This window comes from Protobothrops mucrosquamatus, unplaced genomic scaffold (genome assembly GCF_001527695.2).
Source record: "Protobothrops mucrosquamatus isolate PMUCROS unplaced genomic scaffold, P.Mucros_1.0 scaffold1526, whole genome shotgun sequence".
NCBI lineage: Eukaryota > Metazoa > Chordata > Lepidosauria > Squamata > Viperidae > Protobothrops > Protobothrops mucrosquamatus.
This window is the reverse complement of record NW_015387698.1, coordinates 178,670-202,779: the sequence shown is the minus strand read 5'-3', so window position 1 is coordinate 202,779 and position 24,110 is coordinate 178,670. Positions and strand designations below refer to the sequence as shown.

The following is a 24,110-nucleotide window of genomic DNA, read 5'->3' as shown; positions in this document are numbered from 1 at the left end:
TGCCCGATGGCGGAAGGTGGAACTTCCTGTTCTGACCGGGGCGCCAGCTTAGTGTGTGTGTGTGTCGAAAACTACGGAGTGGTTGACTCGTGAATGACGACCGGAGTATCGGAAAAGGTGCTCTCATTGCTATTTGGGTTTGTGGGCGGGCGTAGAGGAAGGCGATAAAAGCCGCGCTTGTAAGCCGAGGTGAAGAGGAAGAAGAAGAAGAAGAAGAAGAAGAAAGAGAACGAGCCGGAGGAGCCCGCCCGGAAACCGTACGGAAGGTGCCATTGGCCGGAGTATGGAAGCGGAGAAGATGGATGAGAATGAATGGCGGTATCACGGGGAGGGCAACAAGAGCCTCGTCGTCTCCCACAGACAGGTAGCGGCGCTGAGGGGGGGCCCCCGCGCGCAGCCCGCCGTTCGCCTCGCGCTTGTCTCGAGGCGGCGGCGGCGGCCAACGGCTCTTTGGTCTCGGGTAGCGCTCCGCCCCCCCCCCCTGCTTCCCCGTGGCTCCGTCTTTGCTCCGGCCGGCGGTCCCACCGTTACGCTAGTGGGCCGGGAGGAGGAAGTCCTGTCAGTCCCGGCCGGTCCCGGTCCTTCCCGGGATCTCCCGCCATCCCCACCCCCCCACCCCGCCGGAGAAAGCATCCCTCAGACTTGCCGAGCGCGTTTCCGCTCCTCGCCGCCCCNCCCCCCACCCTGCCGGAGAAAGCATCCCTCAGACTTGCCGAGCGCGTTTCCGCTCCTCGCCGCCCCCCCCCTCCCCGCCCTTGGCTGGTGGGAAGTCGCCGGTGGATCTCTTGCCGGGCCCCCGTTCTCACATCCTTCGAATTGGGGTTCTGCCCCTTTCCGCGCTCTTGCAAAGTGCAGTTTGGGTGGTTTTTAATTTTTTTTAAAAAAATAATAATTCAGTTTCTACTTTCCGTAAGTGTAGATCCCGAAAGTTAGTGTTGGAATGCAGAATCGAAGCGAGATTGAAAACGGTCAGAGCAGGGGTTCTCAACCTTGGCAACTTTAAGACTTGTGGACTTCAACTCCCAGAATTCCTCAGCCAGCAAAGCTGGCTGAGGAATTCTGGGAGTTGAAGTCCACAAGTCTTAAAGTTGCCAAGGTTGAGAACCCCTGGGTCAGAGGAAGCAAACTGTCATCAGTTTGGGAAAGCATGTCTTGCGTCTCCTTGGTACACAGAGGAGCCGCAATGCTGCCGATCGGGATTAAAACATTTCACCTCCGCCCAATAGCTTGAATGTGAAGTTGTACTCCATCGTAAATCCCGAATTCTTACCGGAATTCTTCTTGGAAAAACTCCTGAAGTCGGTGTAGAAATAGGCTGAAAGCAAGACCTTTAAAGCCGTATGCAAAGTGCCTGAGTCATACTTTTAAAGCAATTGCATTTGACATCACAAGCTAAGTATGTAGGAAAGCAAGCTGTTATGATGTCCTAGAAGAGGCATTACGGTATTCAAATGACCTCTTATATCTGAGTCAAAGTTCCTCTATCCAAAAATATTAAGAGAAATACTTTTTTATTAAAAAGTCAATAAAGCCCCTGTTGGAAGCTTCTGAGACCATGTCATGATTTCATCCTTTAGCACCTTCTCCTTTTTCTTTTAAGAAGTAATGTACTGTAGAGATTAATGTCTTGGGCTTAAACAGACATTTTGCATTTTGTCAAACTACAAAGAATGCTGCATGACTTTGACACATGATTACCTCTTAGCTTAAGAGGTAAACGATTTCTTAAATGAAGGGTTAGCCAATAAATAATACGCATTCAAGGATTCCTGGCATTCTTATAATTGTTTATTTTTCCAAAGACCTTCTTGAAACAAATGTGGGACAAACATGTACAATGTGGCATTTGGAATTCTTTCCAGCCCTGTATTCAGCAGTCATCTGTAGTTTGTTCTGTGTTACAATGTTTCGCTGTGCTTCTCTCATGTTGTATCTGTCTGGGATGTATATATTGCATGCATTGGGAAACATGGAGCAGGCTGCATATGCTCTGCTCATGTGGCTGGGAAGAAGGAGGGAAGGGCTTAGAATAGCAGTGTCACCAAGTTTTGGAGTCATTGCCCAACGGCCTCACCCTTAGGTTGTACTGAGGGAACTGATAGAAGGTTTACCTTGTATAACATTCCTTTCAAATATTCATTTGGGTTATAAAGAATAAAAATATCCCATTTTATGATAATTAACTTCTTTTGTACTAAAAACCACGTTACAATGTTTTCATTTCTTTGCCAGGTTTTTGGGAGGGGCAAGATAAAACATACTTGGTAAAGCACAACATTGCATCCAATTGTGATTTGTAAAGCCATAGTTTATTTTATTGCATGAACCATGTGGCAAGCCATTATTAGTGAAATTATTGTTTGAGCAATTTGACTTGCTCTTATTTGAAAACATCCCATGATTTGTCATGCTGCATCCCCAGAAGTGGCTATTTGTAATAGTTCCTTGAAATTCTTTACATGGATTGGGAAGGAAATGATATAATCAGAAGTTTACCTACTGTATACATCATGAAGATGCATCACGATAACTAAGATTAACGTTAATGATCAACTAATAGCCAGCATTTAATTTTGGCTACTTTTCTAGTCACAAAATAATTTTGTTTATACATTAATGGGCTTCTGTGGAGTAATGGAAAATACTTATGCCTAGAGAAGTATTTTACAAAGTAATTTATATTCATTAATGTTGGTTCCAATAGAAAATGAATAGAATAAAAACAAAACCCAAGGATTGATAGAGTTTGCATTTTATGCTCTAACTGCCTTAAGCTGATTCTGTTCTTTTCTTCACAACAGAGGTTGAACATGTACCGTATATTGAAGAGTTCAAAGCAGGTTCTGCTGCTTTTTTTTCTTTAAGTTTAAGCTAACAAATGCCATTGCCTTCCAAGTGTATAATTATACTAGACATCCAATGACCTGTTGGATCATCATTTCAGAGATATTCCCTTTCTCAAACAGGGAAACTGAATGACCACAGACGGACAAAAAAGCAATGGGAGAAGGAATGATTTCCAACTTCCTGTAGGTTTCTCCATTGACTTTCCTTCTGGGAAGCTGACAGAGAGTTTGGGAAATGGCAATCACATGACTGTAGCTGACTGTAACATTGCCGAAATGGTCACAATTTTGCCAAGTTTCAATCCCAGAGAGTAATGGGTCTTGGGTTTTGGATACATTCTTTAAGTTAGCCCATTTGAGGTTCCTTGATTCAAAAATTATTGCCTTATGATGTGCCATTTTGCTTAATTGAAGGTGACCAACAGACAAACAGAAGAGTTTTAATAGTAGATAAATAGTTTAGGAGCAATGCTAAATATTCAGTATTAAATTGCACTCTCTTCTATTCCAAACATTGGGATAAGTTGAATATGAGATTTATAATTGTCTGTAATGCCAAGTACTATCTTTTGATATCTAAGTACAATTTTTTTTACTTTTAGTTATCCAAAGTTTTAGCTAGAAGTATATACCTTTACACTGCCACTCATCTTTAACAAATACCTCTTTAAACAATGGTGGTTTTAGTTGCTATATAGCAGTAGGGCCATGAAATGGGAGATGTATTTTATTGGAGAAAAAATGTTGCATCCAAAAGATTTATTTAATGGATGGACCATGTTTCAATGGGGCAAAACTGAAACCAGTTTGAGTTACTTGATGCTTTAGTTATGGGAAGTTTCTCAGACTGCAGAAATCCAGATGACTGGATGATACAAACGAGAGAGAGAAAATCCTCAAAGTCTTTGCTGCCATTTAGAAGTAGTTGTCTGGATTTTTGCAGCCCAGATCCCAGCCTATCTTGAATTCACAGTACAATAATTTGTAATGGGTGATATAACTATTTTAGTTGAAAAGAATCTGAGGAGAGAGATTATTGGTGATCTGACTCTGTGTTGTTCATGTATCACAAACATCAACAATTTCTTCCAGAGTATATTATTAATATTGTGCAGTTCACTAAGAAGTTACTTCAAACATGATTGAAAACAGGTTTTTTTTAGGTGGTCTATTCCAAAGATTAAACTTGTTGTCAGAAGCAGGGACTATCTGCCTTCCTCTAAATCGTTAAACAGTTTACCTGCATATAAGTTGTATCAAACATCTTTGCTGTTACCTTCAGTTCTTCATGTGGGTTATTTTTTCATCCATGCACATGAAGTCCAGAATGATAAGGATTGTCCCTAAGACACGACTTACTTATTTTGAACTCTGATTTAGTCACTTGCTGACTGAAACAAGTCATGTTCTGATGAGTTTCTGCCTCATCATCCGAGAGCTGCATGCTAGATAAAATTTATTTGCCTATATTCATTCTTAAAGAAAAGGGATTTATTTTGTTCACTTTTATTTTAACTGATAGCAGCCTATTCAGTAGTTCAAATTACCAAATCATGTTAATTTTGCACTTTTTTTACATTCTAGCATTGCATAGTACTACGCTTCTTGAAGTTTCCTCCAAACCGAAATAAGGTGAGTTAGTTTAATGTTATTTTTTATTATTTTGCTAAAGAGAGATACTATTTATTTCACATTGCATACCAAAGTAGGAGAATTGTGTGCAACTGCACTATATATTACTTATCATTTGCTTTCTGACTTTCTAGGGAAAAAAATCATACAATCTGCAATTTGATTAAAATGTAAGCTGGAATCTAAGGTTATCAATATTAGGTTAATCTTTTTAACCAATTAATAAATTATATTCAGTTAGTAAATTATATACAGAATGAAATATTGTTAAAGGTATCTTTTGATAATCCTTAACAAAAAGCACATGAACTTACATGAAATATAGCTTCCATATTTCTAGAAATATTATTTTACAGTAATTGGTTCAAATGGTTTCACCAAAAGAACCATTTTTAAATCATTGATATATAGCTTAAATTATTAGGAAAATCCCATCTGTATAATCTATAAAAACAATAAGCCGTTGTCTTTTGGCAGTGTTATATATCTTTACTTCTCGTGAACCAACAAACATTTATAATAAGGAGGCCAATTCTGCTTTATAAATGTACCTGGTCTCTGAATAACAACAACAATAATATAAGTAAACCTATGCATTGACAAAATTTCCATCCATCAGTTTCAAAAAGCCATGCTTCTTGGATCTGCCTCTATACTGTGCCAATAAATTATGACATACCAGGTTCTTGGGAATAATTTGATGCATATGACAGCCAATGACAGCTAAAGAATTGGCAGCTGTGCTTTAACATTTTGTGTATATAATAATAATAATAATAATAATAATAATAATAATAATAATAATAATAATAATAATAATAATAATAATAATATGATTTTGGAAAACTATAAGAGAAGGAAGACCAACTTGATTATAGTTTGGATTATTACAAGAAGGCATTCAACTCCCTGCCACATGACTGGATAATCGAGTGCTTCAAAATAACAGGACTCAGTAGAAACATCAGAAGCTTTGTGCAAAGATCAGTGGAACAATGGAAGACACTAGTCAGTGGTAATAGATGGGACATCCTTCAGGCTCTAGCACACTGGAATCAAGAAAATTAGTAGTGAATACACCAGAAGAGTGAAGATGATTTTAGAATTCAAACTCTTTGGTGGAAATACCATCAAGGTGATTAGCACCTGGACAATTCCAGTCATTATATATCCAGTTGGAATGGTGGATTAGACTTGAGCTGAAGTAGACGCTCTAAAGACCAGAAAAATAATGACAATGAATCATGTCCTTCATCCACGCAAAGGTGTTGACAGACTCTATTTACCATGGAGCATAAATGGGTGAGGAATATTGCAAGTATACCAGACAGTTAAAGAAGAAAAAAGGACATTAGAAGAACATCTAAAGGACAATGAAGAAGATGCATTGAGCATAGTACACCATGAAGGCTTACTGAATATCCAAGAGACTAAATTATATATATAAGAAAGACCAACTGAAGAACAGAAAAGAACTATGACAAGGCAAAATATTACATGGCCAGTGCATTAAAAAACTAGTAGGTGAAGTAGATAATAACAATAGAGAAGAATAGTTGCAGCTCAGGGTTGAAATGACGGGATAGGGTCAGATAATAACAGGATCTGGCAATGCCTAAGAGCAGGAAAGTTGAAGAAAGAGACAGAGGGGCTAATTCTCAGTGCAGAAGACCAAACATTAAAAACAAATGCATGTAAAGCCAGAATTGGAAAGACAGCAACAGACAGCAAATGCTGTCTCTGTAAAGAAGCTGAAGAAGCAGTGGACCACCTAGTTAAGTGCTGCAAGAAGATTACATAGACTGATTGCAAACAACGACATTTTCTATTGATGGATTGGTAGAAATGTTTCTGATTCAACTGAAATTGGAGATTCTGTGTGTAATGTGCAATTCAAGATTTGTATCTGCTGATTTTCTTGGCTATGGCTATTATTTGCTACTTTATTATTTCCAGTGCTTTTTTGATCTTGGTTTTTAGATCAGATCTGAGCATTTTACAGTCGCAGGGCCACATCTGGCTTGCGGTGTTGGCATCAGCATTGGGGTATCAGCATCGGGGGTGGGATGGCATCAGTGGAGGGGGGCGGTGATGCAGCATCAGTGGGGGGGGGGGGCAGAAGGCATCATCATTCCTTCACAACAGTTCCAGTTTCTCATGTGGCTCCTTGGGGAAATTAATTGCCCACCTCTGCTCTAGGTCATATTTCTTGATTAGGTATTGGTCTTGTTCTTTAGCTTCTTTAGCTTCTTTTCTTCTATCTGTTTTAACTTGCTTGCATTTGATCTTAACATTTTGATCTTATTTTCTAACCCAACCTTCCATTTTGCTGATGCACTGATTGGTTTATTTCTTGTTGATTGATTTTGCATCCAAGATCTTCAGTTATAATTGCAACTATGCTGTGTATCAGTTGTTTAGTTTCTTGAAATGAGTTGGTGCTTAGTTTTGATATTACAATATTGGCATCATTTAATACTTGTGCAGGGTCAGTCAGTTTGGTATAGTGGTTAAGAGATCAGAATAGAAACCAGAAGATTAGTCTCAGCTTAGGCATAAAGTCAAATGGATGATCTTGGGCCAGTCACTTTCTCTCAGGAAGGAGGAGGAAGGAGGAAAAACCTTGCCAAGCAAACTGCATGGATTTGTCCAGGTAGTCTCTGAGAATCGGACATGATTGAATGGAAGAAAAAAAAAACACCTTTGGCTAGCTGTTCTTTGTAACAACCTTCAAAGCAGTTATTTGTTTTTAGTCTTTGTATATTTGCGACAGGTAAGGAACTTTTCGTCCAATAGTCCTGCAGCTGCTGGCCCTGATTATTCAGTCACCAGTCTTGAGTCCTGTAACCCACTTATTACCTGATGTGCAGGAACTCCATCACTTACTGCTGGCCTTGTTGATCTGGGCAATGACTGATCTGGTTGACAAAATCACCATCAATCTATTGCAAAGGCAGCTTTAGTTGGAACAGCTTATATCTTATGACAATTCTTGTAATATTATTAACCAACAACATCTGCCTAACCCAATTCCTTGGAAAGGACTTGATAGGTAGACAAAAATGTCAAATCCACTATAAATATCCGGTTTTGACCAACCACAATGATAAATTTTATATGGTGCCTGACTCCCAGAGATTCTGAGTGGTTTATCAATTGTTTAAAAACCCATTAAAACAAGAAAGCAATACAAAACAAAAAAGAGGGCAGAAACAACAAACTCAGATGGGAAAAAAGAAAAAGAAGAAAAGAGGGCTTCAATGACACTAAGCAAGGCCCTAGGCAAAGAATCAGGTCATACTCTTGATTAAATGTAATCAAACAGACTTGAATTAAAAAATATTGAATACTGAAATTTCAAATATTTAGGTTCAGCTATATTTCCATTATGGTTTTGCATATAATGGTATACTCAAGATATTTAGTTTCTCTCTCTTATAGATCATGCCCAATATATCCAGATTTGTAAACCTTACTAGAGCAACGTAAATAATAATTGTTTCTTAAACAGTTATAAAAACCCTCCAAAATTTCCTTTGAATTCTTAACTACATATTAAATGTAATGCAATTGTAGTTAGTAATGTCATAAAAAAGCATAGATGTATTCAGTGAGTAATTAAATTACATTGCAGCCTTATCATATGATAATATTGCAAATAAATGAGGTAATAGTTTCATAAAACTATGCTGCCCAACTCTCAGTTATTCTGGGAGGCTAATAATAATCAGAAAATTATAATCAAATCAATAAAACATAAAAATAAGGTTAAAAGATGGCAAGCATGATGAAGTGAGGGTGTAACTCTTCAATATGTTTAATCCAAGTTGGGATTAACACTAACCTTTTAAAAATGACTAACATATGCAAGTAAGCACATAACAATCCTAAAATTTAGGATGATTGCTAAATACTTAAAATTTTAACATAAGGACAGTGCAACAAATAGAAACTACAGAAAGAAGAGGAAAGGAAAAAAAATAATCCATTGAGAATTGTGCTCACTTGAGGTTGGATTTTGCCCTCTATAAACGTATCATAGGTGAAGAAGAAATGAGATGGCTAGAGTTTACCAATTTAGAATTCTGTTTAATTGCTCTGTTTCAAAGTTCACTCTCATATACTTGATTCTTCATGCGTGTTCCATTTATAAAACCAATAATGAAGTTCAAAGGGGACCTTTAATTTCATCATTTTATGTTAAGATTCTAAAATAAAATAAAGTTGAAGACAGTGCAAAAAAGAAAAAAAAGAAAAAGAAAAAGAAAAAAAGAGGTTGCTGGGCCATGTCTGTATAGTACTGGGTTAAGTGCAAGTGGGGAAATGCTCTTAGTTTTCCCATCCAAATATCCCTGGCAGTGACATCTTAAAAAACCAAGGTAATTAGATTTTGCTCCTATATTGATTGTCTTTCTGGTTTCCTTCATACTAATTTAAATTTTTAGTAAATTCAAAAACTCAAAATAGTTGGCACCATTGTAGGTAAAGGACTTAGTTTTGATATTAATTTCTGAACACCATATGGAAGGCCATATTTCAAACTCATGCTTATTTTGTTATTTTCTTGATAGGAAAGATAGTTGCCTTGAACAAACTGTAACTTTCCAGAAGAGGTGGATTGACAATGTTTTCAGTGAAATGCTGAGTACTGATGAATGTACTATTTGTCTTGGTGGATGTTATTGTCTCTGTAGGCATGGATTGGTACAAATACGAGGCTGACTTTCCTCTTACAATAGTTTTGGAAAAGAACAGCCTCTCTGTTTCTAATGTTAATTACCGCTCCCCTTACTGTGCTAATTGCAAGTGTTTTGTTAAAGGGTATCGTACAAGACTTTATGAATATAGTTTGGAACCAAGATATTTGTAAATGTGATTTAAGCTGATAGAAGTGGTATAAAGCTCACGATGTTGAAACATATTTAAAAAGAGGAGAATAGATAATTCTTTTTGGAGTACTCACAATATTGAGTATTAAAAATGACTGCATTTTTATTTTTTGCTCAGTTTATTTATAATGATGATCCTTTTGATTGAGATTTAGAGGATTTTGAATTTTTGCTAAATCCTTAGTCTAACCTCTTAACTAAAATGAAGCAATTATCTTTTTCATTGAGCTTCAGAACCTATATTACTTATCCGCATATAATCTAACACACAAAAGTCTGCTAGTATGACATTCCCTTCTATCCATAAAACCAAAAAAATATATGTATATTTTGAAGGTTTACAAAATATGAAGCTTCCTTTCAAAGCCTGTATAAAATCATGTTTGAATCAGTTATGTAATGCATTTTACATTCGTTTAATTAATGCTTTCAGTAAAGTTGCCTAGAGGTACATTCTGTTAAGTATTATTCTATTTAAGTAAAATCTCTTTTGGGTTGACTTCCTTGTGATTTCATGGACTTATCCATGCTGCTTTTTTGGCAGCAATATGAAAGTGGTTGGCATTGCTTTCGTTTGTGCAAATTTTCCACAATGTCTTCAACCTGGTATTCCCCTGAGATCTTCCCTTGAAATACTAATTAGGGCCAGTCACTTTTTGTTTCTGAGCCCAGGCAAGTCTACTGAGGTATTGCATCTTCTGAGGCATTATTTCATGTACTGCTTGCTTAATTAGCCAATTAAACATGTTCTCTGTCAAGTAAATATAGCATTTTCACTCTGTGAGGATTGCCCTTTCAGAGAAGCTGTTTTATTATTGTTTCTTCTTATATTGTATTATCCTTTTGCTATACCTACCATGCTACTCTTATACCAGAAACAGATTTTGTTCCCTTTGACTCTTATGTCTTGATCTATTTCAGAATGTCTGAATTTACGTAATTCTCCAGGAATAAGGCTGGATAGTTGGCCAGACCGAAGAGTTTATCTTTATAAGATGAATAGTTATTATTTTGCTAAAGAATAAAGTAGATAGAAGTCTTTTATACATAGGAAAGGATTTCTGGAGCTGGAAGCTAGTCTCTAACTCTTCTATCAATATATTTGACAAAGGGCTGAATTCAATTTTAAGGCAGAAATAGACATTTAATATAGTTATATTAGGAGTGGAGTTATTTAAAATGTTCCATGCAAGGACTGAACCATACACAGAGCAAGCAGTTCTGGGCAATCAAAGTCCAGGGAGAAACTTGTGTTTCATATAGACATGGTCACAGAACAGGTATTCTGAAACAAGTACAGTAAGAAAAAAAAAAGATATTAGAGTTTGTATACATTATGTATTAACTAGATGGAGAAAATAAAGGTGTGGGAAAATAAAGGAAAGGGTGAACGGGAGAGTGGAATTGGTACATGCAGCAATAGTGGGTGTGCCAGCAAGGTAGGAGAAGCAAGAGAAAGAAAGGTGTGGAAATATCAGGTTTGAAGTGGGCAGCCAGATGGATATGCATTTGATTTCAAGTACATCAGTGGCAACAGTGACATACAGCAAAGAGAAAGGAGGAAGTAGGAAAATTGAGACTGGGGCAGTTGCACAGGCCTACCTTGCAGAGGAAGTGATAAGAAAAAGGTGAGATGCTGTAGTCTTTCCTTCTCACCTGGTAACTGTTTTCTGGATTTGCCTTGGCCCAAAGTGCAAATGTTCCAGGTTCTCCTTCATCTGGACAGTGACCTCACTTAGAATGGTCCATCTAGCCATAGTGTCCCAAAACATATTGTTCATTTAATATGTTTCTAACTTAGAGCTGATATTACTGAGATGTTAAAGACAATACTTCAGAAATTAATTTTATTTGAAAAGTGCTTATTAAATCATAATGCTGATCTAAGAATACATGTTGTTAGCTTTTTAAAAATACACCAGAGATGCTGCAGATTTATTTTGCGTTTTCACTGAAACGTAACTAATATTTTTACATCTTAGCTTTTGCCATTTCTTATTCATTTCTTCTTCTATGAACCAGTGATACCTTTGTTTCCTTTGATTGCTATTGTTACCAAATTGCTACACATGTACATTTTTTAGGATTTATAAATTGTACACCCAGATTATCAGAAAACGGTCTCTCTTGCACTGAATTATTTGATAGGCAAATAATAATTGCTGCAGGTTGATTATGTGTGTCTAAAATATGTAACAGAGAAATATAATTTGAGAGAAAACTAGTTTTGGTAGCAATGTTAGCTAAAGGTGCGAATGATTGATGAGGAAAGACAGAGTTATGTAAATTTGTATTTGGTTTGGCATTTAATACAAGGAGTTGTGTTCTCTGCATATTTGAAATAATCTTTTTGTACATAGATTGACAATTATTTGATCCAGAGTAGTTAGAATTTCTACCTGTTAGTAATGCGTATTTTGTTTCGCTAATTATTTATGTTTGTTTTTTTTAGACACCAGAAGAAATCTCTCATCATCTTCAGAACATAGTATATTTTGGTAAACACATCATGAAGCACTTTTTTGGGGAGAAATATGTTCATCATGGGGTAATTATTATTTTCTTATTTTTTTTAAATAAAGTTTTTTTTCTTGCAATGTTTTATAGCCTCAGGTGGTTAGCTTGATTTTGACACAAAGAAAAAGTATGTATTTTAACTTATATTCAGATCACATATATAGAAGATAAAGCAGTGGACAAAACCTCTTGTATACATTCAGAATAGTTGCCTTAAACTTTAAGTTTCCTGCAGCAACAAGAGGGCAAGCACTTGAATGTGGCTGTCCATGATTCTGCCATTGATCATTTACAATTACCCCCTTTTTAAGAAATGGGGTAGAAATTGTACATGATAAAGTTTAAAAAAATATTGATATCATGGGTCATGAAATGATTGGATGAAAACATTTTGTGAATAAAAATATTACCTGTACCCTACTTCCACATGAAAAGGTGTAAGATGTAAATTGAGCATTATTGAAATATAAATTTAAAAACACCCTCAATCATGTAATTGATAGGAACAAAATTCAAAGGACAAGAATTCAGGTTTTCCTTATATATTTCCCTCATTATCTTAATATTCTTTTATACTGTACTTTCTACCAAGACATGCATTCAAAGCTACTAACACAATAGAAGTAAAATAAAAACAAATCTATAGAATTCAAGCAAATACTTTTAAAACGTTAAAATGTAGGACAGGTTTTCCTTGGCTTATGTCCATTCATTCAGTGACTGTTCAAATTACAGTGATGCTGAAAAAAATGGACATATGACTGGTCCTCAAAGTTAAGGCCATTGCAGCACTCCCATGGTGATGTGATTGCGATCTGGATGTTTATGTGCCTGGCTCACAATTACATAGCCTGCACCATCTTCCTATGATTTAAGCACAACCTGTGCCAGTCCTCTTAGCCCCTCCCTCGGCCTCTCTCACCATCTTGCAGTATCCCCATGTTCCTTACCCAGGACTCCCGGCACTTTGTTTAATCTTGGGATTACCAGGCAACTGGGACTGCTCTGGATTGCCATCACTAATCGCTGCTGTCACATGATGTCACATTTTATGTGACACACTTCGCTTAGTTACTCTCCCACTTTTCCTTATTTGTCTTTGACTTAGAGGATGTTTTTCTTTTCACCAGATTAACCTTCATTTTATTTTTCTAATTTATTATTGACATCAGATTACAAATCAACACTATCCAACATATAAAAAATATTCTGGTAGGTATTATAAAGTTGATTTCAATCCTTCATCAAAAAGGCTGTTTATTAAATATTATTAAAAAGGAAAGAAAGACAGAAAGTGTATTTAAAGTTCACATTTGCTTAAAAAGGCACCCTCCTGTGCCACTGCCAGGAAAGGGAGTGGAATTGGGAGACACCTTCTCTAGTCTTGTCCTTCAGTTGGAAAGTTGAGTTTGGATGATTCATGCATTTAGTGGCTGCTTGCTCTTGACTGATAAACTTAAGGAGCTAAGTATTTTGTAAATTTTGATTGGTTTTGAAAATGTGATTACATAAATATTTAGTAATGAGGGATAGGAGACACAGATACAATAATGTTTAGTGTATAAGAACCATTGGAATCAGGAATTATTCCCAAAGTTAGTGGTTATTACTAAAAATATTATATAACCAAAGGAGTTTTTGTATTCCTTTTCTAGGGAGAGGCTGGCAAACATTATTATTCAAATAATGACTATTGAACTAAATTGAACTGAACGCTGAACTTTAAGGCAGTATTCTCCCCTTCTTTCTCACCTTTTCACTCAAATGTTCCTCAAGGCGTGTTTACTCAGCAGTCATTTTTATTTGAAAATGGTGTCTCCTTGCTATGCATATATATATATATATATATATATCAATTTCTTCTGTAAACATATAGTTTTTTAAATTGTTTTATAGGGCAGCTTTGATTATTATCGACTGATATAAAGAATATAAAGAAAAAAGTAGTCCTTGTTTGGGAACTTCAGTTGATTCTGGCAAAATGATTACTTAGCGACACAGTCACTAAACAAATCACATGAGAGAGAGAGAGAGAGAAAGAGAAGAGGGGTTTTAATCAATATTTTAAATTGGACAATCTTTAATATTTCTTTTAATTAATTTTAAACCTGTATTGTTATTTATGTATTTTAATTGATTGTCAGCCGCCCTGAGTCCTACGAGGAGAAGGGCGGGATATAAATCTAAATAATAAATAAATAATAAATAAATAAATAAATAAGACTGCTGGTTGCTGTTGTCATATTTAAAGTTCTGTCATGCAGCAATTCCAGTGTTACTCTGTCTGGCATGCTTTACTGTGAGGTGCAAAAATTTGGGTGTAAGTGCACATATTGGTTGGAAAGTGATTTTTATATTACTGTTTACTACATGTTATTACCATCGTATTTGTAAACAGTCATTATCCAAGTCGGTTGTTAAATGGGGATTACCCGTATTACACAGTTTACATAAAGCAATAGGAATTATCATCAGTATAATAAAAATATTTAAACATCTTTTAAATCTTTTAGGAAGTTGTCCAGCTGTCTTTGGACTTTGTGAAACAGCTTTGCTTAAAGATCCAGGCAGAGAGGCCAGGTAAGAAGTTAAAATAATGGCACAGCTATTTGAACATAAAGTTGAAACAGTATTTTCTGAAACTTGGCTAATCTCAACTCATGTGCAAGTAGATTCAGTTTTCTTGAAAAGAGTACAGAAATGTGGTTTGCCCTTGTCTTCTAGGTTTTTCCCCCAATTTCCCAATCTAGATTACTGCCCTGTTATTCCCTTGAAATCTTCCGTACAAGGATTATTAGTACCGCTGAGAAGAAGAAAATTAGTTTTATGTAGATTATAACCACATGGTTCTTGTCTTGTGTTTAGCCCAAAAAATTTTAATGGTGTAATTACATTCATGTGACAAACAGATCTTGCTTATAGAATTAATTGTTCAGTTATTAGAATAAACATTGGTGTTGCCTTCAGTACAGGTAGTTCTCGATTTATAACTATTCTTTTAGCAACCGGTCAAAATTACAGTGGCACTGAAAAAAGTGACTTACGACCAGTCTTTGCAGTTAATGACTATTGCAGCTTCCCTGTGGTCAGGTGATCAAAATTTGGGTGTTTGACAACTGACAAGTACTTACAATGGTTACATGTGATTGTCACTTGCAACCTTCCCAGCCAGCTTCCAACAAGCAAAGTAAGTGAGGGAAGCCAAATTCACTCAATGACCCATGTGATTCACTTAACAACTGCAGTGATTAGCTTTATAATCATGGCAAAAAGGTCATAAGATTGGACACGACTCACTTAACAACTTAGCAATGGAAATTGTAGTCTCAATTGTGGTCATAAGTCGAGGACTATCTGTACTCTTTTCGTACAGTGGAGCTAAACAAACTGAGATTTCAGAATTTTATATTGCCTTCTGAAACTCAATTCTTGAGTCCTTCCAGAAATTGCTAACAAATTTTAGTTTCTAATGTGCTGTATGGAACAATAAAGTTAATTACATTACTGTAATTTCAATTCAACACAAGTTAAATTATGCCAAATTTAGCCTTTGTTCTCAAGCTAAATTTTTGGAGTTTGCCCCTATAATGCCTCTTTGCTGCCAAGTATGTTCCTGAAAAAGTTTGTGTAGCTTGATCTATTAGTATATATACCTGTCTAGATACTTGAATACACTGGCTTCTGTTTTCCCCTACTGTCCCTCATTTCATGTTGGAATTGGATTTTCCGTTGTTAATAAGTGTTGAACACATAATTAACTGGGACAAAAATACTTCATTACGGTTGTAATACTTACCGATCCCTCAGACATAAAAGCCTCTATTCTTTGAAAGTTTTCCAGTAGTATATCTGGAGAGTTATTCAGGACAATAAAAGCAGGTTAGGCCAGCGAATAGGCAAATAGTACATTTCCTTTTTCAGAATAACTTGCCCTTTTAAAAGAGAAAAATGTAGCGGTATAATGGCATATTATTGATCCTAAAGCTGGTTCAACTTGTACTTGATTGCAAAATAATAATAAAAAACCCACATGGGCTTTGCTGCAATAGGAAGCACATCTCTTAAATATTTTCCTCAAAGTTGGGTCAAAATTTATTTAGTTAATGGAGTATAATTTATTTGTGCCTATTATATTTATTGGGTGAATAATTAACATCTCTAACATCTAATACATTGCATATTTGATATTATGTATGGCATAGATTATTTGTTTTTATTTGTTTTTACATTAAGTAGACACCTTTCTCCAGCATAGTATAAATCAAAATAAAGATTCTCCTGACTTAAGTTTGATTGTTTGTGATTAAATAAATGTAGCACCACCCCCAAAGGGACCGCTAAAGTCCGGGCCCTCCTGACTTCCTCTTCAGCTGGCTGCCGGCCCAAGGGGTCTCTCACGTTGGCTCCTCTGCCTGATAGGGCATGTAGCACGGTGATGCTCAGTCACAGTTGGCAGCCACGCACATGGGGCGGTGATGGTCAATCTCTTTCGATGGTAACTCACGTGGAATGATGATAGTTGATCTCAGGCAGAAGAGCTTACAGGGGGGTGATGGTAGTCAGTTCCTGGTAACAGTAGCTGGCGTACCATGATGGTAGTCAGTCCCTGGTAACAGCAGTTTGCGTAAGACAATGGTAGTCAGTCTCTGGTTATAGTAACTTGTCTATGACAATGGTAGTCAGCCTCTGGTGACAGCAACTTGCCTAAGCCAATGATAGTCAGTCTCTGGTGACAGCAGTTTTCCTAAGATAATGTTATTCAGTCTCTGGTAACAGCGATTTGGTAGTCAGTCTCTGGTGACAGCAACTTATCTAAGACAATGGTAGTCAATCTCTGGTGATAGCAACTTGCCCAAGACGATGATAATCAGTCCCTCTCTGGAGCTCACAGGGGCCTTCCTTTATCCACTCTGCTCGTCTCTCTCTGCCCTCACTATATGTAATCTCCCCGCTCCCTTCCTTATCCCCTTTTTGCCTCCTCCAGCTGATCCTATAAAAACCCCTCTACTTCCCACTAAGACATACCCTCAACCCAGTCAAACTCTTTCCTGGCTCTCCCTCCACCCAGCTTGCTCCAACAAGGGAGAAGAAATAAAACTCCCCATCCTACCCTCTCTCCCTCTCTTCATCTGGCCTGCCCACAACAAAGAAAAAAACAATAAAAACTTCAGCAAGCTACTCTCGTTCACTATCTCCCCTCTTTGTGCAGCTTGCCTGCAACGAAGCAGAAAAACACAAAGACCCCACCTTCTTACTCTCTCTCTCTCTCTCTCTTTGCTCAGTTGGCTGTGAATGGCAGGCTCCAATAAGCTACTCTCTCTCTCTCTCTTCCTCAGCTGGTTCTGCTCGACGTCCAGCCAAATGCCACCTTCCGGTCTCTTTCTCTCTCCCTTCGCTCAGTTGGCTCTGCTTGACGTTCAGCCAAACACCACCTTCAGGACTCTTTCTCTCCCCCTCCCCGTCGGCTTCCTCCTCTCTTTTCTTCCCTCCTCAGAGCCACACCCTGCCGCCAGACCCACAGCAGCTACCAGAGCTCCTCATTTCCCTACCGGATTGGCAGGGCTCCCGCAAAACATTTCAGCCGGCCCCATTCTCACCCCAGCTCTGCTACATAAACATGTCCATATTGGTTATTTGGTATCAATATGGAAGTGACCAACCACTGCTTTATTTCTGATTTTTTTTTCCAGTTTGCCTATAAATGTAGATCCTAATCTTCCCTCCCAGACTTAATCAGGGCTGAGTTGATTAATCATTTACATTTTTATAAATCATCCAAGATTGATTAGAAGATACTTATTTACTTTTGAAACAGGTTGATAATTCAAACCTTCTTAACGCTTAACCCAGTGGTTCTCAACCTTTTTAATGCCGTGACCCCCAACCGGTCGTAAGTCGAGGACTAAACCGGTCGTAAGTCGAGGACTAAACCGGTCGTAAGTCGAGGACTACCCAACCGGTCGTAAGTCGAGGACTTTCCCTGCCCGGGAGCGCCGCGTATGCGTGGTTCCGCCCCCTGCGCCGGCCGAGGCGTAACTGGCAAGTGGCAGAGACGGAGCAGGCCGACCACCAGCTGGCCCAGCTCAAGGGAGGTAAGGCACCCGCCGGAAAAGGGGAAAAAATGGCGGACAGCCTTGCTTGGCGACCCGTGAAATGGTTGATCGACCCCAAATGGGGTCCCAACCCATAGGTTGAGAACCGCTGGCTTAACCTGTCTACCATGTAGCCGAGCTTCATATCATGGTTCAAAATCCAAAGTAAATTTTAAGATCTTGTATTTTTCAAATAATTACTTCAGAGAATTTTTCAGCATAATTGCTACATAGATGCTGGAACATTTGTATAATTGAATTAAGCCATATCCTATTATTTTGGAAAATATTTCATTTTTTCCCAAGACTACTTACAATTTTTATTGAACACTTTTACATGAAAAAAAGACAAATATAAAAACATAAATAAAAAATAAACTGAAAAAGATAAAAGAAAAAGTGTAAAAAGCAATACAAATAACGAAAGGAGAAACAAAACAAAAGATAATTAAAGAAGTGACTTCCAATCTTCATTGCAACATACTATCTATCCCTCCTTCCTTTCTAAGATTGCATTACAATGATCCCTTGTATCCCATTTTCATCCCTTTTTAATTTACATATCCAAACGTTACCCTCATTTTTTTCCACTTGCAACAAAAAGTCCATAAAGGAGTTACAGTCTTTTATAAAAGTATTTAAATTTATCTCAAACAAACCAATCAATTCTATCATCTGTGCAAATTTTGCCATCTTCACATCCATTCTTCTATTACTTTAGGAAACATTTCAGAGATGCATTTTAAAATGTAATAACGTGCTTTGGGTAAAATCCAAATAGCATTTAACTTAGAAATGCATTTGATTGAAATTTGTTTTGGCAGTTTTGGGAAAGTAATAACAAAGTTATTGGTCTCCTGTATTGAGTAACATGGAAAGTTTATGTGTGTTGAGCACAATAGTATGTTCTGTGTTTGTATTCCACCCTTCCTTCCTTAAAAAGAGTTCAAAGCAGAGTCTGTGCTTATTTGATAATTTGTAGGGATTTCATTGTGGGTTTCCCATATTGAAACCCAGGAATGACAGTATTGAAGCACATAAGGTTTTTTTTCTCAAATAAAAAATATTGAAATGCCGATGGCTTATTGTTTTGTAGCTGTTTTAGAACTATCAAGAGAAGAATGACATTTGCTGTATTTTCTAAAAATCGTTCTTAGTTAATATATTATGCTTTTATTTGGTATAAACATACAGTATCATAATGTCTGTATATCCATAATTTGAGCCTGATTCCTTATAGGGATTTGACTGATCATAGAAAATGGTATTAAAGATAGGAAATTTGTTACTATAAATGGAAGGGCAGGCCTGAGAGCCATTCACATTAACTATATGAGGGAGTAGTTGATGGCTGTGTGTTTATTTGTAGTGCTCATAAAGTTGAAGTATTAAACATGGGTGTAAGCAGTTACCTCTTTTTCTTTAGAATCACGCTGTGATAAAGACATGGATACTCTTAGTGGTTATGCTTTGTGCCTTCCTAATCTCACCAGGATGCATTTTGTTGAACATCGCCCCAAATTTTGTATAGAAATTAAGGTGAGTACATCAGGAATTTGATACAATCAATACTTTGTGTTCACATTGTTGCAATTATACCACTTTAATTTTATTAGCTGAATGAATGAAATGTTAAACAATGTCGAAACATAATTTTACTGTTTGGTTTCCGTTAGAGGAAATAACTATAAAGGATGAAATGGTATTTTACAACTTATTTAAAATCATAAAAAGTTTTGAAGCCCATTTTAATCAGGCAGAATTATTTAGAATAGAACTATAACACAGGTCATTTTGTATACCCATCCTGATGGCTACTTCTCACAAAGGAAGTAGAATGAAACTGTGTTCTTAGAATGATTTTGTTCCAGCATTCCTCCTTAATGACATCAAATACATTGAAATTATTCTTCTTTTTTGAGTGGCACTTATGCAGATTTAAATATTTGAAAATTTGAAATTTGAACAATTGAAAAATGTTAGAACCATTTAGATTTATGCCAAATACTTCTGGGAATATATCAAATGTTTTATAGCAAGAGTAAAATAAATATTTCTGTTCTTTGTGTGTATTAGGGCTAGAAAGTTTGTGTACTGCTTTTCATAAGACTTCACCAAAAGATTGAAAGATCCTAAAGACCTTATTAGTTATTGGGAGGGCATGGGGGGGTGGGTTGTATTACTTTTAAATACAAAGAGAAGATGTTCTAAATTTTAAACTGAATTTATTCTTGCAGCCAAAATGTGGATTTCTCCCCTTTTCCAGTCATGTTTCACAAGAGATAAAATATAAAGTTTGTCGTTACTGCATGCACCAGCATCTAAAGGTAATGTAGAACTTAAGTGAATTGTAAGCTTTTGATAGCAGAGTGGAATTAATACTCCATTTGAATATGGCACATGTGATTATTTAAAGTCAAAACACTTCTTTTTCAGCTGTGAAGGCCTTTTTATTTGCATTAATCCACACTTTCATGAAAGTGGAGGGAAATGCTTTTGTTGGGAAAAGCGTGAAAGAGAATGTTGGAGATTGTAACTTTCTTAAACTGGGAGGACAGGGAGACAAAAGGCAGGAGGGGAAGTGTCTGGAGATGTTGATGAACTCCCAGCTTGAACACTTCCGGAAATTAAATTAGCTGGAAATTTGAGAAATAAATGAATGCATAGTTGGGAAATCATATGTTCTGTTTGTCAACAGGTAGCAAAAGGGAAGTGGAAACATCTAAGTAAATATTGTCCTCTAGATCTATTCTCAGGGTAAGAAAGTATATTTCATATTTTTATGTATATTTCTTTTATTATGCTGTTGCTGTTATACTTAGTACTTGTTTTGAACAATTCTGCTATATGAAATCTTAAGAACTTTGCTCCTAATGTGAAACATTTCAGTCTGTTAATCCAGAGGTCCCCAACCTTTTGAGCACCAGGGACTGGTTCTGTGGAGAGCGTTTTTTTCTGCGGGCCAGAGGGGGGCGTGGTTTTATGTATTGCCCTACTCGGGCGGGGTGACGCTAGCACTGGCAGGATGCTCGGGGGGGCAATGCTAGTGCTGGCGGGACGCTCGGGGTGGCGAGGCAACGCTAGCACCAGTGGCGTGTGCACATGCACTGGCCATCCCTTCACACAGCCCGGTGGCCAAGCAGTTGGGGCCCCCTGTGTTAATCAACATAGAGCTGCATGGATAAGGCTATGGAAAGAAGCTAATAATGTGCTAATTGGTAAAATAATTGGAACAATTTTCAGGAAAAATGTGAAAAATATGGGTCTTACAAATGACTTCTAAGTGGAACTATTTTAGGATTAAAGTGGGGAATAGTTCCAGTCATAAGATCGTAGAGTTAGAAATAAAATACGGATGTGTTTGAAAGTAGATCTGATAGATCAGAGAGAATGTTTATTTTAGTGGTGGATTGGTTACACTTCATTTTAAATATTCAATTTTTTAAATATATTTTAGAAATAAACAGCGAATGCACTTCGCCTTGAGAAATCTATTATATGAAGCACAGAATAATTTAAAAATATTTAAGGTAAGATGCTCTGAATTTTTCAAGGAAACATTTATTCCTCATCCAGCCTATTTCACTTTATTATTTTTGTTCTAATGTGCTTAACTAGGAAGCAGCTTCTGAGGGTCCAAGCTTCCATCTCCATGATTTAATTAAAACAGCAATCAACACTTTGCTTACTGGGCAAATTACTTATACTGATGTTGTTTGAAATAATCCAATAATCCTTTCCCCTTTTTTATTTTCTGAAAATAATTCAGAAATGTGCTTAATGAACATTATTTGGAAGTTTAAAGTAGAGAAATGTTATAGAAGCGGAAGAATGAATGTGATTTGGCAAATTTGGACAAAAGTATAAAAAATGATAAATCTGGTTGAGAATTATTAAGCTCATTTGAGAAAGCCTACACTAGTTAGAAGCTGTAATAAGCATACATTTTTGGAAGTCTATATGTCCCTTTGTGACAGTCTTGGATTGAAGTTGAGTAGGGATCAATTACATCAGGTTAGCATTTCTGTGATCCTACAGAAGACACAGACATCAAAGATTAGAGATACTGGGCTTCTTTTTTTTTTTTTTATGAAGAAGGACTACAAGAAACTATAAGAAACTATGTTACATATGCAACATAGCTTCAGGTGTTTGAAGTCCAGCATTTAAATGCAAGGGCAGAGGTTAATTACTAGTGTAACCAGCCTCTCTTTTCATCCCAGTTTATCCTGTCTCCCCACTACGATTTGTGTGACCTGTTAGGGTTGAATATGCTAGCCTAGCTGCCATTATCTTCTGATGTAGAAGACTGGAGTCTATAAAGTTCTTTGATGGAGTAGTTCCCTCCTGTAAATTTTTTCAAGGTTTGGAAGGCCCTGCTTCATCCTCCTTTCCCCCTCCCTTCAGTCTTCCAGATCAGTTTCAGTCCTCCAGCTTCTGTGCTGTTCATCAACCAGCTATACTAGTAGCAATAGCAATAACATTTAGACTTATATACCCCCCCTAGTGCATTATAGTACTCTGTATAGTTTACAATGTCAGCATTATTTGTATATTGCCCCCAACAGCCTGGTCTTCATTTTAATGACCTTGGAAAGATGAAGTTGGGTCAACTTTGAGCCTCATCAGGATCAAACTCTGTGGGCAGAGTTTGCCTGCACTTAACCACTACACTCTAGGGCANCTCTAGGGCACCTATTTATATCTAATAGTGAATGAATGCCTGATGAACATCAGTCTCTATTTCAGCTTAAATTATTGCTGGCTGGAAGTGCCATTTCCTCCTCCTTCTCCTCCTCCTCCTCCTCCTCCTCCTCTTCCTCCTCCTCCTCCATAAGTAGGATGAAATCAATGTAACAATATCTAGCATTTGCTGACCTACATTCATATTCAGAAGGGTTTTTTCATTCCAGTTTTGGTTGATTTCAGCCTATGAATCTTAATTAAATATTTTTTCTCTTTTGTAAATTATATCTTAATTTTTATACCTACTATTGGAGCAAGAAATATACAGAGAGAAGCTGTTCTTTGCTGTGATTGCGGGGGGGGGGGAAATATGAGGAAAGCAGTGAATTGGGCGGAGTCTTAAAACCCTCTCTACCTGCTGCTTTCATTTTCCAAATAATGTATTTCTCCTGCTTCATTTAATTTGTCTTGATGATCAAGTAGTTACATAGGGATCTATTATTTATCACTGAGTAAAAGCTTGGTGAAGTAGTTTCCAGCTAAGAATTACTTACTCTCAGCTTTCCAGTTGCAAGATGCATTATCACACACTAATTATAATTCAGATTGTCATAACATATGTATATAGCTTTCACAATATTCCGTTTCAGGATAGCAAATTATCAAAGTAAAGAGAAAAGCAAGAAGGAGTAAGTGAACGAAGGCAGGAGAGAGGAAAAAGAGAGAAAGACTAATTAAATCTAGTTTACACCAGCACCATACATTTTACCTGTTCATTACTTTTTATCCTTGGAATCCATTCTTATTTCTACCATGTGCAAATATTGTCATATATTGGTTTTTGTTCTTTAAATTTCTCATTTGTTCTTTAATTTTTTCATTTGTCTTTGAGGATCTCATCAACTTTATTCAACCAGGATTTTTTTTTTCACTTTTTCTCACCTCTCAAAAATTTTCCTCACTTCTTTCATATATTTATTTTATGTTATTTTATTTATTAAATTTCTAAGGTGCCCATCTCCCCTACAAGATGTCTCTGGGTGGCTTACAAATTAATATACCATTTGAGATTGGCTCATTCATTCTCTCTTCAGAATTCTTTAATACTGGTTACTCACTTTTGCGTTCAATTCACACACATTCATAATTCATTATTGACTTCATCTCTAACTGTTTTACTACACAAAATTTCATGCCTAATATATTTAGCTTAGTTTTAAAGTTCCTTTTGACACATGCAACTCTCACTTCCCTATTTTGAGGCATGTAGATGCTCTTATGTTCACTAAACATTACAAGTCTGCTTCTTTTGCACCAGCATTTACATGTCTTGCAGTTTGCTCCATCCATTTTCCTATACAAATTCATCTTCTTGTTTGTATCACCATTTATATAACTTCCAGTCATTTACTCTACTCTAGTAAGCCTCCGTGCTATCAGCCCCCTCT

At 36.8% G+C, this 24,110-nt stretch overlaps 1 protein-coding gene across 1 annotated transcript in view; it reads left to right on the top strand.

Annotated features, from left to right (window-relative positions):
* The first annotated feature begins 227 nt into the window (after positions 1-227).
* IPPK (inositol-pentakisphosphate 2-kinase) overlaps positions 228-24,110 on the top strand; it is a 36,691-nt gene continuing 12,808 nt past the window's right edge. Inside the window, exons 1-8 of the mRNA XM_015822335.1 lie at positions 228-364; positions 4,431-4,478; positions 11,820-11,915; positions 14,398-14,464; positions 19,403-19,515; positions 20,214-20,303; positions 20,675-20,733; positions 21,434-21,506. Of these exons, the coding sequence (XP_015677821.1) occupies positions 284-364; positions 4,431-4,478; positions 11,820-11,915; positions 14,398-14,464; positions 19,403-19,515; positions 20,214-20,303; positions 20,675-20,733; positions 21,434-21,506 (627 nt within the window). The 5' untranslated portion in view covers positions 228-283. The remainder of the gene's footprint in view (positions 365-4,430; positions 4,479-11,819; positions 11,916-14,397; positions 14,465-19,402; positions 19,516-20,213; positions 20,304-20,674; positions 20,734-21,433; positions 21,507-24,110) is intronic.